This window comes from Thermobia domestica, chromosome 5 (genome assembly GCF_964235325.1).
Source record: "Thermobia domestica chromosome 5, izTheDome1.hap1.1, whole genome shotgun sequence".
NCBI classification, from domain to species: domain Eukaryota; kingdom Metazoa; phylum Arthropoda; class Insecta; order Zygentoma; family Lepismatidae; genus Thermobia; species Thermobia domestica.
Genome location: NC_137458.1, coordinates 151,182,819 through 151,198,938, shown reverse-complemented (window position 1 = coordinate 151,198,938; position 16,120 = coordinate 151,182,819). Strand labels below are relative to the sequence as shown.

Sequence of the window (16,120 nt, the reverse complement as noted above, 5' to 3'; positions counted from 1 at the left end):
ACTTTTCTATCTGTTTAAAATCTCTCTCGACGACTCGTTTCATATTGCAGACTTACGATTACTTAAACAACAATTTTAAAAGAATTTACAGTGTTTTGAGAATGTACACCAATGGAAATAAAGAGAATTTTCAATTCTTTTCCCTAACTCTTTCTGTCTAACATGGGGGCAGAAAAAGCGCCCGGTCCCTTGTTACAAAGAGAAAGATGAATCTGGAATAGAGAATTTTTTTCACATTACTATAAAAAGCAAAATTTAGTTCATATAACCAGTGTTGTGTGATGTTTTTACAGTCTGAAAGTGAGGGGGCAAAACGAGTATATTGTCCCCTTTGAAAATTTCAGGAGGGGCAACTGCCCCCTTTGCCCCCCCGGTTCCGGCGCCCCTGCATATTTGTCAGGTTTCTAAAAAGCAAAACTAAGTGTAATTTAATACTAATTAAACGACACTTTCTGCATAATATTTCTTTACTTTAACATGCAATTTTTAAACATAATATATTTAAATAAAATATTTAAAAAGAAACTGAATGTAAATACTGAATACGTTACAAAATAAGGAAAGGAGCGCTTGTTATCTATTTATATTCTACGGGGTAGTTAAAATATACGGGGTAGTTAATCTTATATTACTTTTTTAATTTGCTACCGATAGTGTTCACTGACCAAATGCTGAAAAATCTTTTAAAAAAAGGCCTTCTATTGTGCGTGAATCACATTTTTCAATAATTTATTTTCCAGTGCGTGTTTTAGTAAATTCTGTCTTTTAAAGACTTTTCTTAAAGCTAAGACGAAGTTCGACTAACAAGCTGGAACTTTCGAGAAAAGGAATTGAGTAACTGCATATCCAATGATGTTGAAATAAGGTTGTAATGAAAACATTTTGTCCCTTATGTAGTTTTAGAAACATTAAGGTAACTTATTATGTACTGTAGTAATTTTTACAAAATTTCTGTTCTTGTACTTTATATATTTTTTCTTTTCTATAAAGTTTAATGACATTTAACAATGCAACTACTTAAAAATTAGTTTTATATATATATTAAAGGTTATGGTGAAATATCAAAATGTTCTTTACAAGAAACTAAGTAAATCGCCAAAAATAAAAATTTCCAACTGTAGGGTAGTATGGGGGACTGAAAAATCTTCCTCATGTTATTTATATGAACATCTTCTATACCTCTTCTATACCCCAAATGGTTTAGACCCTTCCGGTAGGATTAGAATGATGAAATTTGCCATGATTGTAGCCTTCCAGGACTAACCCACAGAAAAATTACCAAAAATGAATATTTTTAGTTTTTATGGAATCTAAAGGGAGGATGTAGAAATACCCATGTTAAAATGGGCGTTTTCTTGGGATACAAAATCTTATCTTTTAGATAGTTAAAATAGGAAAAGAAACTTGAAATTCGCTAGAATTGTGTGTGTAAGAAGTGCGAGGACATAAACCGAGTAAACACGGAGGTCAGTGGGCGAAGACCCCAGCTTTGCCAAATAAAAGACGAGAGGCCGCAGGCCAAGAAGTGCGAGGGTCTGGGGACAGAGTCCTCAGCTAGCCAAAGGCTCGTTTTCGTATAAAACTAATACGAGATAGATCTAGTTTTATATAGAAAAGTTTGCAGGTATTAAAATCCATCGTTCATCTGAATTTTGGTTAAGAAAGATATTTATTTCTTCTTCTATAAGTGATTTTTGGCCTGGTTTAATTAAATATCTTATTTTTTCAGCGTTAAGAAAATGTGTAACAATTTATTCATAATAGTTTTAATTTAATATTAAACTGATTAAACAAGTTTCTGTAGTGCATATGAATTAATTCTTATTTTATTTATTTCAGGTAATGTGAATTTCTCAGAATATGAAGAACTCATTGAATACGTTCGTTTGGCTCGTTCTTTTCTGGATACTTTCCATTGTGTCACGTGGCACCACTGTGGCTATGAAGTACACTACTCAACAATGTGCTGTAGTGCGTTCTGTCGATTATTCCAAAATTAACTGTGGCCATAATTTTACAGCTGTTGCGTATACTGTGCATGGGAATCTGATTTTCACATTTACATGTTTCACCAACGCTGATTTTCATATTCCTAGAAACATTTTTCTGTCGCTTAAAGATATCAAAAATACAGGTAGAATGAATACAATAATAACAATTAAGAACTGTAACATAAATAGTAAATTTATGAAAAACCTCAGTGACTCTACCAATTGTCTTCTAGAATCAGAAAATAATCTAGAATTGTACCTAGAAGCTGGTAATAATGAATCGTTGGATTTTGATAATATAACACTCTCTAAGCTCTTCAGTTGCGAAACTAACTTTTCTGTAGTTAGCATTATTAGGATATCATATGCGCATATTAAAAATGTTCACAGCGGTATCTTTCCTAAAATAACATTGGATTTATATCTTACGGACTCAGATCTATCAGAAATACCGGAGGATTTGTTACGCAACCTTACCACCTTATATCATTTACAGATTACTAATCATAATCAACTTAAAGATTTACCACCACTTATATTTGAAGACGTTACTAGACTTGAACGTTTATACCTACGTAAAAACAAACTACAAAGGATTAATCCAAATTGGTTCAAAACATTAACTTCTTTGGTGATATTAGATTTATCTCATAACGAAATAAAATCAATTCCAAACCAAAGTTTCCATTCTCTTTTAGACTTAAAAGTACTGCATTTAAATAATAATCCGCTTAGAACGTTTCCCGGGAATGCACTTGGTGACCGTAAAAGATATCACTTTGATGTAGATCTAAGCTTTACTCAATTATCTTTGAGCGAAGATAATTGGATATCTGTGTTACGAAAATACGATCTTAATTCTTTTGACGTATCAAATAATAATTTATCAATCTTCAACCTGACATTCGAAGACAATGTTAACAGGCTTTCTATTTCGTATAATTATGCTCCCAATATAACGAATAGTATAAACTTCAATAACATTGGATCACTTCGTCAGATAGAAATGAGAAACTGTGGAATTGAATATGTTTCATCTGAATTCTTGAAAGGTGCATATGACTTAGAAGAGATTGATTTAGGTGAAAATTTAATTTACGAGCTTCCAGACGATTTCTTGTTATATATTATGAATATTAAAACCCTGTATCTTGATCACAACAGACTTTCAGAAAGTCATCCAAAAACATTTTATCTTCCGAGACTTCGTATTTTAAGCTTAAGCTACAACAATTACACTTCTTTGGACGACAAAATATTTGCTAACCTAAATTCACTGCAACAGCTTGAGTTACAGAATAATGCCATATATTGCCTGCATCTGCATTCATTAGCGCGTTTGGAAAATTTAAGATATTTAGATTTAAGTCACAATCACATTGTGCAAATTCCAGATGTGACTTATTTTACGTCCACTATGAGAATGCCTAGTCATGTATTATCTGCTCAGTTTCAAAGATGTCAGGAGGGTGCTAACAGAGTAACGTATTTTATTATTCCATTAAGTATTCAAACAATTGATTTGTCATTTAATTATATCAACCATATTTCTTTCTACCAATGTCCTCACTTAAACATTCTTAATCTTGGAAATAACCGAATCAAAATTGACACATTTGAACGTTCTCAACTCGTAATTAATGAAAAATTTGAAATTCCAAACAATAACATTTCCGAGATACTTTCGAATTGGAGGGAATGGAAAAAAAATAGTTTGCTTAATGTATCTGGTAACAACATAAAGAAGCTCACAACAACTGATTTCCTATATTCGTCACAAGATCTACAAATTGATCTCAGATACAATAATATAGTATATATAATTTTAGATGATGTAGATCTGGAACCTGTAACTGAAGAAGCAGAATATAATGTTCAGTTGTATATGAATACTAAATCAATGCATTGTGACTGCAATATAATTAATGTAATGAGATTCCATCAAAATGATGTTACAATACCTCATGAGAAGACAAGCGTAGCAAATATTTCAGAAAGTAGCTTAATGTGTGAATCTCCGCATCCCGTGAAAGCAAAATTTCTAGAAGAGACTGAGGATTGGAGTCTCGAGCAATTGTCACTTGTAGGCTTGTGTTTACTTTGATACACACACACACATTTATATATATATATATTTAAGACCAGGAGTCAAGAAATGTTCACTAGGGCGCTAACATCTAGGATTTTTAACATAGTCTTCCTACAGTTTAGCAAAGTTATCATATAATTTCTCCAACTTTAATATGACATCACGATAAAAGGATTGTTCCTGTTCGTCACATCATTTCAAAACATCAATCAGTGCATCATACATAGAAAAATGTGTTCCAAGTTCAAGTGTTGCTTGAGGTTGAAGATATAAAAGTCGGAAAGTGGTAAGTCTCGTGAGTATTACGGATCGGGTAACACGTATTCCAGAGTCTAAAGAGCAACTCCAAGAGTGTGTAGTGGAGCATCATTATGATGGAAAATAACAACCTTCCTCAATTATTAATGCATCTTGTGTTCAATGACATTTCGCAGTTGAATTGTCAAATTTTCAAAATAAGGTCTTGTGATGGTACTTTCCTTGTGTAGGAAGTCAACAAGGAGAACGCCTGCATTCTAGAAATTGCTTCCCATTACAGAAAATGCATTCTCAGCAAAAGCGTTTGCTTTGAATTTCCTGGGGACTGAGAACGACTGGTGTTCCCATTTCCTTAAATCTTCCTTTGTTTCTGGGTCAAAATGGAGGATCAAAGATTTGTCAAGAATCTCGCTTCAGATTTAGCTTCGATAGTATCACTCTTTGTCGTTTCTGATCGGAATATAGGTTTCTTGGAACTCAGCAAGCAGTGAGTTTCCTCATCAAAAATGTGTTACTTATAATGTCCTACATTCTTTCGTTGGATGTGCCCAAAGTAGGCGCGATGTTAGCTTCAGCCCTATGGCAGTATATCATACACATATCTTAATGGTAAGAGACATTGGCGGTCCTGGCGTGGTTTGCTAGAGCTGGTTTGGCGGCAATATTTAAATTCTGCAATCCATCGCTTCACTGTTGCATACGATGGCAGTTCCTTCTCCTGTCTGCAAGTATTTTCATAAATCTTTGCTTCCATTTGGGAATAAATATCATGTGGTTTGACGTAGTTCCAGTCGTGTCTTATGTCGGCCCTATCCCGTCATATAGCATCACTTTTTTCCCCAATATCTGAAAAGAGGAAGATATTTTATGTCCAGGTTATACTTGCTGTGGAGTACAATAAAGGTATAAAGAATATTAAACTTTCTCAATTTAAATTAAAGTATCTCCAAATTTAAATTATCTCAAATTTAAAGTATCTCAATTTAAAATTCAAACACGTCATCTTCTCATAAATAAGCTTGCTACTTGTCAGCCCTCCCAATGGACCATCTATATTGAAAACCTTTGAAACTTACAAATTAGTTGATAAAAAGCGATGGAAATATCGAAAGAGGAAATTATTTTATATTCTCTGCAACACCGTCAGATCACCATCAATTTTGCCTACCTAACAAAATTGAGTCTTTTCCAAATGGCAGTACATCAGATTGTTACGTACTTCAAACTTACATATATACAACAATCTATAATACCACATTAATTTTCAGTGTTAGCAACTAAGGAGGTTATAATATCAAAAATATGCATAGTTTGGATTTCTGTACAACAATAACGCTCACCAGATGAACGAGGAAACCCACATTTAAAGCACTTTAGTGTCAAAAACTACTAACATGGTATAACACATTTAAAGTAATTGGGCACAATTTTAAAAGGTACTGAAAATTTGGCATTTTTCTTAAGGTTTAGTTTTGAGAAGGAAATATTAAAAAACAAATTTTATTGCTCTCTTTTAAAATTTGACGCCTCTGCATACAAATAAGAGAACAATCATAGCAGAAGAGGCTATGTCATGTTTAATTAATTTATTGAAATATTAAAAACAAAACTTCTGTATAGGAGTGTACAATTAAAAAACATTTCATCAGTGTTGTACTGAAGAAAATAACGTTAGACGTCATAAGACAAACAACTTTCAAAAAAGAAAACCCACAACGAAAATAAGTTACAAGAACTAATTACGTACAAGTTGTTTTCGCTCTCTCAAACTAGTATAAAAGCTTGAAAATTTAAAACTATTTAGCTAAATCTCAATCATTCTCTTGTCTTCGCTACTCCGTCATCTTGCGACTTGCAACTGAACTTTGAAGCATCGACGATGATGGTTATCATCGAGCTGAGAGAGAGACCTCCTAACGTTAAATGTAAGTTCTATACCTTTTAAATAATCAAGGTCTTTGAAAAAATAATTTCTTCTGGCAGTCTCCTGCTAAGGTCTCAAGTATAACAGCTCTTAAAGCTAAATTTATCAATTATTAATGAATTAATATTGTAATACTTTGCAGACTTTTGAGCTCACTTAATATTTATTATTTGATAATATCATGTCTGCACTTGTGTAATAATGATATAGAAATCTTTTGTAATAAACATATACATTAAATTGCTTTTCTTTCATCTACTACCAATTTGTCATTTAACTGTTATCTTAAGTAATATGATACTAACCACTATACGCATTTATGTCTAAAACTAATTAGCATTTAATCAAGTATTTGTAAAATCATCATAAAATTAAACACTATAAATCTGAAACGGGCAGCCAGACGGAAAAACTGAAAAACAAGTGCACATGATGTTCAAAGGACAACAGATCGAAGTAAAAAGTTTCGCCCCAGGGTCCCCCGCAGGGTCCCAGATCGGGTCCAACTCAAAATTGTCAAATCTTCCAGACTTCCGACACTATGGGATCAAGGAAACTGAACACTGTATCTTCCCGACTGGCTACTGCAACGGACGAAATATTTCGGCTGTGTGCACTACGCGATGATTTGTTTCCACGATGCACACCATAACTCTCCAGGGTACAGCAACTATACAGAACATTCCCCTGGGACATGTTTTGCACCATTTGCCCGCATTCAGCCCAGAACCCAAAACGGCGGTATAAATAGATCTGTATTCTGGACTTGCCGTGTGCTATCCAATGACGTATAAATCTTGGCAATCCCCGAGTGTCACGTTGCGACCCTCTCCGCGTTATTGTGTTATTTCCGTTCGAGAATGCATTTTCCCCACAATTCCCGACCTAGTTTTGAATGATGTCACAGCCTGGTTTGTCTGTATACCTATCTTAAGCTTATTGTTCCTCAGTGCCAACAGCGAATAATGAGATTGACACACGGTTCCAGCCCTGTCCTTACCTGCCCTTTTCTTCCCTATGCGTCGTGTAAAAGTGAAATTCATGAGACATTAATGTCGTGAAACGTATAACTTCAAATGAAATACCGAAATGAATAAACATACATATCTTTGATAACGATTACTGCAGCTGGATTGTGCTGTTTGCTGGTTTATGTTTGTTGTACAAAACATACGCCTTTCGAGAGAAACAGTCGCAGACAATCTTGAATTGAAAGGCACGAACGTGAGGTACGCTGGAACACAGTTTATTCCACAGTAAGTTAAGCAGGCTTTGCTGAAGGGTCGTTAGTACGAATTGTAGTGAAGTACTTGTCCTGTGCAAAAGTAATACAAGCTACGAATTAAGTTGTGTGTATGTGTGTGTGTCAGAAGCAGGGGCGTCATTTAGGGGGGGCAGGGAGGGGCATTTGCCCCCCTGAGTTTGAGATTTATATAGATTTTATCAATAGAGTAGTAGTAAATGAGTGAAAAACGCAAAATTTTACTTATATCGAGGGGTTTTGCCCCCCCCAAAGCAAAATCTGAAATGACGCTTCTGGTCAGAAGGCTTCCATTTCATTGAAGAAGGTGGCACGTACTACCTTAATATCGTGTGTTAGTGCAATGTCAGCTAAAGATAGCATTGTATTGGAACAATGCCACATACGAACGGGGAGGCATTTGACATGTTAATGCTGTTAGGGGAATGTAGCCAAAACCAGAGGTGCCCACAAGGGGGGAGCTATGACGCAAACTGCGTCATTGAAATATTTGGGGGGGTAAAAATCTATATAAATATGTTTGAGGGAGTGTAAAAATTAATCGAAAAGATTTTTTTTTCATGGAAGAACACCTAAGGATAGCAATTGAGGGGGGTGTTTCATGGACATGAGGGGGGGTGGGCACCACTGCCAAAACTATAGAGCTGCAGCCCGAATTTATAACGCAAGGTTCCCACAGAGACAATCAATTTCCCATAATATACTTCGACGGTTAGCAAATCATCTGAAACAAAGAGGGCGCATACCTCCTCAATATGGGGGTCACAAACATGCTCCAATTGTAGATGACAACGATGTCGTTATTGATGCTTTGGCTGCTGCCGAAGTACGTCCTAATGCATCCTCAAGAGATATTGCCCGGGATCGCGGAATTAGTCAAACAAGTGTACTGCGTACTTCGGTATATACTTACCCAATAATGAGCGTGGATTGCAAGGAAAAGCAGTGAACCCTAAAGTACCCCTGTAGCAGGGGCGGATCCAGAACGGACTTCTGGGGGGGGGCGTGGATTGTAATACTGCTACTTAGCTAGTTTTAAGAGCTCCAAATTCTGGGATGGGTTTTATTTATATATAAAATAAGAAAGTTTCCTCTTTCGTGGGAGAGGGGCGATTGCCTCGATCGCTTCCTGGATCCGTGTCTGCCCTATAGCATCTCCCCGAAATTAAATGCATTGATCTATTCTTTCCAATTCGAAGTGATTTTCGCTTCGATGTTAATGGTGACGGAGTTCTTGTTCTTTGTATCTCTGTACTCAAGATAATAATAATAATAATAATAATAATAATAATAATAATAATAATAATAATAATAATAATAATAATAATAATAATAATAATAATAATAATAAATAATTCATAGAAGAAATCCAATAAATACGAAAGTAGTTCACAATTCCATTCATAATGAATAGAATTGTGAAGTACTTTCGTATTTATGGGACTTCCTTTTTATAATTACTCATTATAGCACATAAAGTGCGTTAAAATTGAAATTGCGACAAAAATTGAAATTTGAATTGCAATTTGCTGCACAAAATGTAAATAACACACACACACACACACACACACACACATATATATATATATATATATATATATATATATATATATATATATATATATATATATATATATATATATATATATATATATATATATATATATACAGGGTTTTCATAAAGTCTGGACGGATTTAATTCGCTTATAATTTACATAAAAATGCTCATATTGAAATCAAATAAAGTGCAAACGGTAGCGGAAGGATTAAATTTTTACCTGTAATCTGCACCAGCTCAGTTCATTCACCGCCACACCTCCAACTGGGCGCCATTTATATCCATACATTCGCGTAGGCGGCGCTGGAATCCACTCAAGCGTTCCGCCGTGTTTGATCCGAAATGCCAGCCACAGACGCCCTGATTTTGTCCTTTAAGTTCTCCAAGCCACTTGGCTTCTTTGCATAAACTTCCGTTTTCACATGACCCCAAAGCCAGAAGTCGCAGGGGGTAAGGTCGGGTGATCTTGGCGGCCAAGAGGTCGGGCCACCGCGGCCAATCCATCGGTTAAGGAATTTCTCGTCAAGGAACTGTCTCACCTTGATTGCATAGTGAGGGGGTGCTCCGTCCTGTTGGAACACGATGTCGTTCTGGATTCCACGTGCCTCCAGTTCCGGAATGAGGTATTTCTGCAACATATCCAGGTACGAATCTCCATTCACGGTCTCCTCTTCAAAAAAGAACGGTCCAATCAGATGATCATAGAACACAGCGCACCAAACGTTCACTTTAGGGCTATCTCTCTCATGTGTCTCAAATTTCTTTGGGTTTTCCGTGCCCCAAACGCGACAGTTGTGTCGGTTAACCTTGGATGGATGGATGGATGGATGGAATTTGGTAAGAAACTGACCCTTGCCCTCCCTCTCTCAACGTGTTCAGAGTTGCCGCTTATGTAACAGTGTTGCCAAGTAAACATTTCCGCTACCGTTTGCACTTTATTTGATTTCATTATGAGCATTTTTATGAAAATTATAAGCAAATTAAATCCGACATGTTGTTTTATAGTGTATAATGCAAAAAGGCTTCAAACAGCAATCTGGCAAAAAGTATTTGTGTAGAAGACACAAACGTATTATCACTTGTTGCCTCAAAAAAATAACAACTGACGTTGTTTCTGTTTGCCTTTAAACATAATGTTACGATTTACAAGGCACAGACAAAAGTAGAGAGCAACGTGTATTTCGCCTAAGGGCACCTTTGTTGCTAAACTGAAGACTAGCACTCTGTCAACATATTGCATAGCTATCAATAAGTCACACTCACAGGTTCTTTCCAAACGTTTTGGTATAACAAGTTAATCAAACTACGTTGTTGTGGGTAAGGGATGAGACTGAAAGATCGATAAGTGTTGGAGCTCAGAGCCGTGGCTAGAAATTTCGTTGCCCGGGGCGAAGTAGAATTCTGCGTCCCCCGACACTCACCAAACCAAGCTTTTACTTTTCCTTTTTGTGCTTTTATTTTTAACAGAAAAACCTTTTTGTTGTTATGCTACGCTGATTTTTTTTTACCAAGCCAATTGGACAGATCATTGCAACAGCGAAAAGTGATTGTTATGTATTCTCTAACAAATAAGAGCTGCTCTCAAGAGGCTTATTTTAAACCTGCTGCTAAACTTGCTAAACTACGTTGTATAAAATCCATTTGGAGAATAATTATGAAAAAAGCATGGAGTCGATACTCCTACGTCAGGGGGACGATGTTACACATGGAGTTGGTCAGTGGCGTAGGGAAGAAGGGCCCGGAGGGGCCGCACCTCCAAAGAGGTCCGACAATGTACTTTGGTACTTTGATGTTTGTATTGTTTATATATTTTTATGTTTATATATTTTTTGTTTGCAATTTTTCTATATGTATCTATAACAGCACTTGCCCCCCCCAAACACACATCCCGGCTACGCTACTGGAGCTGGAGTCCTCTGAGTGCAGTATAATGTCAGAAATCTGGCCCAGGTCACGAAGCTCAAGAAATGGGGTTCTGACGTTATGGGTTCGGGTCCCTTCTATTCACCTATTAAACATTAAGTTATTGGACGGCGTTGGCGGCATTTGAAAGGTTTTGATCCGCTGAGCACAATTGTGATGTCGGAAATCGATCCCTAGCCTTAAAAATCAAGAAACGGGTCCCGAAGTTTTAGACGCGGGTCCTTTCTATTCCCCTTTTAAACATGGGTTGTTGGACGCGGATGGTAACATTGGAAAGATCCTAGTCGTTTGAGGACAGCGTAATGTCCGAAATCGGTTCCTGGCCTCAAAGCGCCAGAAATGAGGTTCCGAATTGGCTCAGTATCAATACCTGGTTGAGCAAGATAGAAGAACATTTATAGCTGTATGGATGGTTTTATCTCGCGTAATAAAATACGGAGATTGAACCACAGCAAAGGTTTACATCACAACCCAAACGCATGGGACCGAATCAGATTTCTGACATCACCGCAATGCTCACGGGACCAAGAACTCACCAATGATTAAAGCAAGTCAATGATGAAAGAAGAATTGGTTGAATGAAATGTGGGAGGAAGCGGGAGTACGCTGAGAAAACCCACGGATACGATCTTGTCCACCACAAACGTACTTGGCCGGGAATCGAAACAATAAGGACCCCATGCACCAGAGGCAGGACTCTACCACTGAGCTACCGCGACCAATGATTAAAGCGTCAATGATAATAGAGAAATTCCTGGAATGAAAAGTTGGAAGAAGCGGGAGTAACCTCGCAAACCCCACGGATACGACCTTCTCCACCACAAACTTACTTGACAGGGGATGGAACTAATAAGGACCCCATGTACCAGAGGAAGCACTCTACCACTGAGCCACCACGCCCAATGATTAAAGAAAATCAGTGATAAGAGAGGAATGTGTGGAATGAGAAGTGAAGAGGAAGCGGGAGTACCATGAGAAAACCCACGGATACGATCCTGGCTACCACATAACTTACTTGGCTGCGAATCGAAACAATAACGACCCCACGCACCACAGAAGGCGTTGTATCACTCAGCCAACGCGCCCAATGATTAAAGCAAGTCAATGATAATAGAAGAATTGATGGAAGGAAAAGTGGGAAGAAGCAGGAGTACCCTGAGCAAACCCACGGATACGATCTTGTCCACCGCAAACTTACTTGGCCACCAAAAGAAGCACTCTACCACTGAGCCACTGCGCCCAATGATTAAACCAATTCAATAATAATAGAGGAGTTGCTGGAATGAAAAGTGGGAAGAAGCAGAAGTATCCTGAGAAAACGCACGGATACGATCTTGTCCACCACAAATTTACTTGGCCCACTAGAGGAAGCGCTCTACCACTGAGCCACTGCCCCCAATGATTAAAGCGTCAATGATAATAGAGAAATTGGTGGAATGAAAAGTGGGAAGAAGCGGGAGCAGCCTGGAAAACCCACGGATATGATCTTGTCCACCACAAACTTACTTGACCGGTTATCGAAACAATAAGGACCCCACGCACCAAGAGAAAGCGCTCTACCACTGAGTCATTGCTCCCAATGATTAAAGCAAGTAAATGATAATAGAGGAATTGGTGTAATGAAAAGTGGGAAGAAGCAGGAGTACCTTGAGAAAACCCACGGATACGATCTTGTCCACCAAAAACTTACTTGGCCCTCCAGAGGAAGCGCTCTACCACTGAGCCACTGCCCCAAATGATTAAAGCGTCAATGATAATAGAGAAATTGGTGAAATTAAAAGTGCGAAGAAGAGGGAGTGCCCGGAGAAAACCCACGGATACGATCCTGTCCAGCACATAACTTACTTGGCTGCGAATCGAAACAATAACGACCCCTAGCACCAGAGGAAGCGTTCTATCAATGAGCCGACGCGCCCTATGATTCAAGAAGTCAATGATAATTGAAGAATTGATGGAATAAAAAGTGGGAAGAACAGGGAGTACCCAGAGAACCCAAGGATACGATCTTGTCCACCACAGACTTACTTGGCTAAATAGACAAAGCGCTCTACCACTGAGCCACTGCGTCCAATGATTGAACCAAAACAATGATAATAGGAGAATTGCTGAAATGAAATGTGGGATGAAGCGGGAGTAACGTGGCAAAACCCACGGATACGATCTTCTCCACTACAAACTTACTTGGTCCACCAGAGAAATTGCTCTACCACTGAGCCACTGCGCCCAATGATTAAAGTAAGTCAATGATAATAGACGAATTGGTGGAATGAAAATTGGGAAGAAGCGGGAGTACCCTGAGAGAACCCACGAATACGATCTTGTCCACCACAAACTCACTTGACCCACCGGACGAAGCGCTCTACCACTGAACCACTGCGACCAATCATTGAAGCAAGTCAATGATAATAGATGAATTGGTGGAATGAAATGTGGGAGGAAGCGGGAATGCCCTGAGAAAACCCACGGATACGATCTTGTACACTACAAACTTACTTGGCCCACCAGAGGAAGTGCTCTACCACTGAGCCACCGCGCCCAATGACTGGATCAAGTCCATGATAGAAGATGAGTTTTTGCAGTGAAAAGTAGGAAGAAGCGGGAGTACCCAGAGAAAAGCCACGGATATGCTCTTGTCCACCACAAACTTACTTAGCCCACCAGAGGAAACGGTCTACCACTGAGCCACTGCTCCCAACGAATAAAGCAAGTCAATGATAATAGAAGAATTGGTGGAATGAAATGTGGGAGGAAGCGGGAGCACCCTGACAAAATCCACTGATTTGATCTTGTCCTCTACAAAACTTACTAGGCCGGGGATCGAAACAGTAAGGATCTCCCGCACTAGAGGAAGCGTTCTAGCACTGAGCCACATTGCCCATTGATTGAATCAAGTCCATGATAAAAAATGCATTTTTGGAATGAAAAATGGGAAGAAGCAGCAGTATCCTGAGAAAACCCACAGATACGAACTTGTCCACCACGAACTAAATTGGCCCACCGCGTTCTACCACTGAGCCACCGCGCCCAATGATTAAACCAAGTCTTTGATAATAGAAGATTTAGTGGAATGAAATTGGAAAAAGCGGGAGTACCCTGAGAAAACCTACGGATACGATCTTTTCCACCACAAACTTACTTGGTCCACACAGGAAGCGCTCTACCACTGAACCACCGCGCCCAATGATTGAAGCAAGTAATTGATAATAAAGGAATTGGTGGAATGAGAAGTGGAAAGAAGCTGGAGTACCCTAACAAAACCCACGGATACGATCTTGCCCATTACAAACTTACTTGGCACACCAGTAGAAGTGCTCTACCACTGAGTCACAGCGTCCAATGATTGAAGCAAGTCAATATTAATAGAAGAATTGGTGGAATGAAATGTGTGAGGAAGCGGGAGTACCCTGACAAATCCCACGGATACTATCTTGTCCATTACAAACTTACTAGACCGGAGATAGAAACAGTAAGGACCCCACGCACCAAAGGAAGCGTTCTACCACTGAGCCACCTTGCCCAGTGATTGAATCAGGTCCATGATAAAACACGAGTTTTTGGAGTGAAAAGTGGGAAGAAGCGGGAGTACCCTGAGAAAACCCACAGATACCATATTGTTCACCACAAACTTAATTGGTCCACCAGAGGAAGCGCTCTACCACTCAGCAACCGCGCCCAATGATTAAAGCAAGTAAATGAGAATAGAGGAATTGGTAGAATGAAATGTGGGATGAAGCGGAAGTACCCTGAAGAAACCCACTGATACGAGCTTGTCCACCACAAACTTACTTGGCCCACCAGAGGAAGCGCTCTACCACTGAGCCACTGCGCCCAATGATTAAAGCAAGCCAATGTTAATAAAGGAATTGGTGTAATGAAATGTGTGAAGAAGCGGGAGTACCAAGGATACGATCCTGTCCTCCTAATACTATCCAAATAATTATTGATCTTTCAATAATTGTAAATGTTTATAAGTTCAGAAATTCACCATGAATAGAGTCAACTAGAAGTGTTTTTGTAACGAAGAAATAACAACATGAACTCTGAAATATCTTCTCACAAACTGTCGAGAGTTGAGAGTCGAAAAATTTACTCTTTCGTTTACCGATTAGCTCCAAACCGCGGTAGCCAGAATTATCCCAAGATAGGGGACTTATATTAAGAAAATGAAAATCTCAGGAAAATGCAGGTCTTTTAGTCTGAGAGAAAAAAGGAATGAAATCTCTAATTTCTAGTTCTGTTAGTCTTGTAGCTCTTAGTCCGTACCAAAGTACTGATAGAAATATGGCCAATGAATTATGACTATTTTGTAGAACATTCCACTTTAATATCACAGGAAATTCATCTTCCACCTTGCTTGGTTGTGAAAAGTTATAGAGTGTATTGGTATACTATGTAAAGTGTGTGTACTGTCGCTGATTTGTGATAATAATCAGAAACAGAAGTAAAAGGTAAATTACAGTAATAGTTTTCTGTTAATTTTTGTATTCAAGGGGAGACGGAAAACCTACTTTTATCTTAACATTTGTTTTCCTTAAAATTTCTATCCGGGTTCACACCCTTCTCCCTCAACATTGAATACGGAAATGGAGAACTTATTTAGAATTTGATTGTTGATTCCAGTATATTTTAAGCATCACTTCTCGGACCTCGGCCTGTGATACGTCGATACATCGCTATCGTCGTTATCTATATTATCATATATCAGCATTCGATATCGCGAATATATGGACATGAATATATCATTCTAAATTTTCGATATTGATATTCGGGGAGCGGCGAGGTATGAGGGGCCCCTAAGGCTTGCGATGGATGAAGACATTAAACTTACTTTTTACAATATTGTTTTCTAATCATAATATCTTTATGGTATAATTTCTTAGGCGCCAGAACTTTTCTATTCCCTGTAAAAAGAGACAAAAAAATCACGTGCAAAAGCAAGTGCTTCGAACTTTGAACTAGAATTTACCTTAAGAAAGTTTTTTATTTCTCTCTCTTAGAGATTTCCACCCCTTTTGGCGTTTGGGACCGCTCATTGACAAAACGTGCTCACATGATCGCTATATGCATTCATGCTCTTAGGCAGAGTCAGAGATTTCGAAAAGTAAACGACTGTTTA

General features: G+C 38.2%; 1 protein-coding gene across 1 annotated transcript in view; it reads left to right on the top strand.

Annotated features, from left to right (window-relative positions):
• The first annotated feature begins 4,718 nt into the window (after positions 1-4,718).
• Positions 4,719-16,120, top strand: part of LOC145685283 (uncharacterized) — a 99,994-nt gene continuing 88,592 nt past the window's right edge. Inside the window, exon 1 of the mRNA XM_081757651.1 lies at positions 4,719-4,825. Coding sequence (XP_081613777.1) covers positions 4,719-4,825 — 107 coding nt within the window. The remainder of the gene's footprint in view (positions 4,826-16,120) is intronic.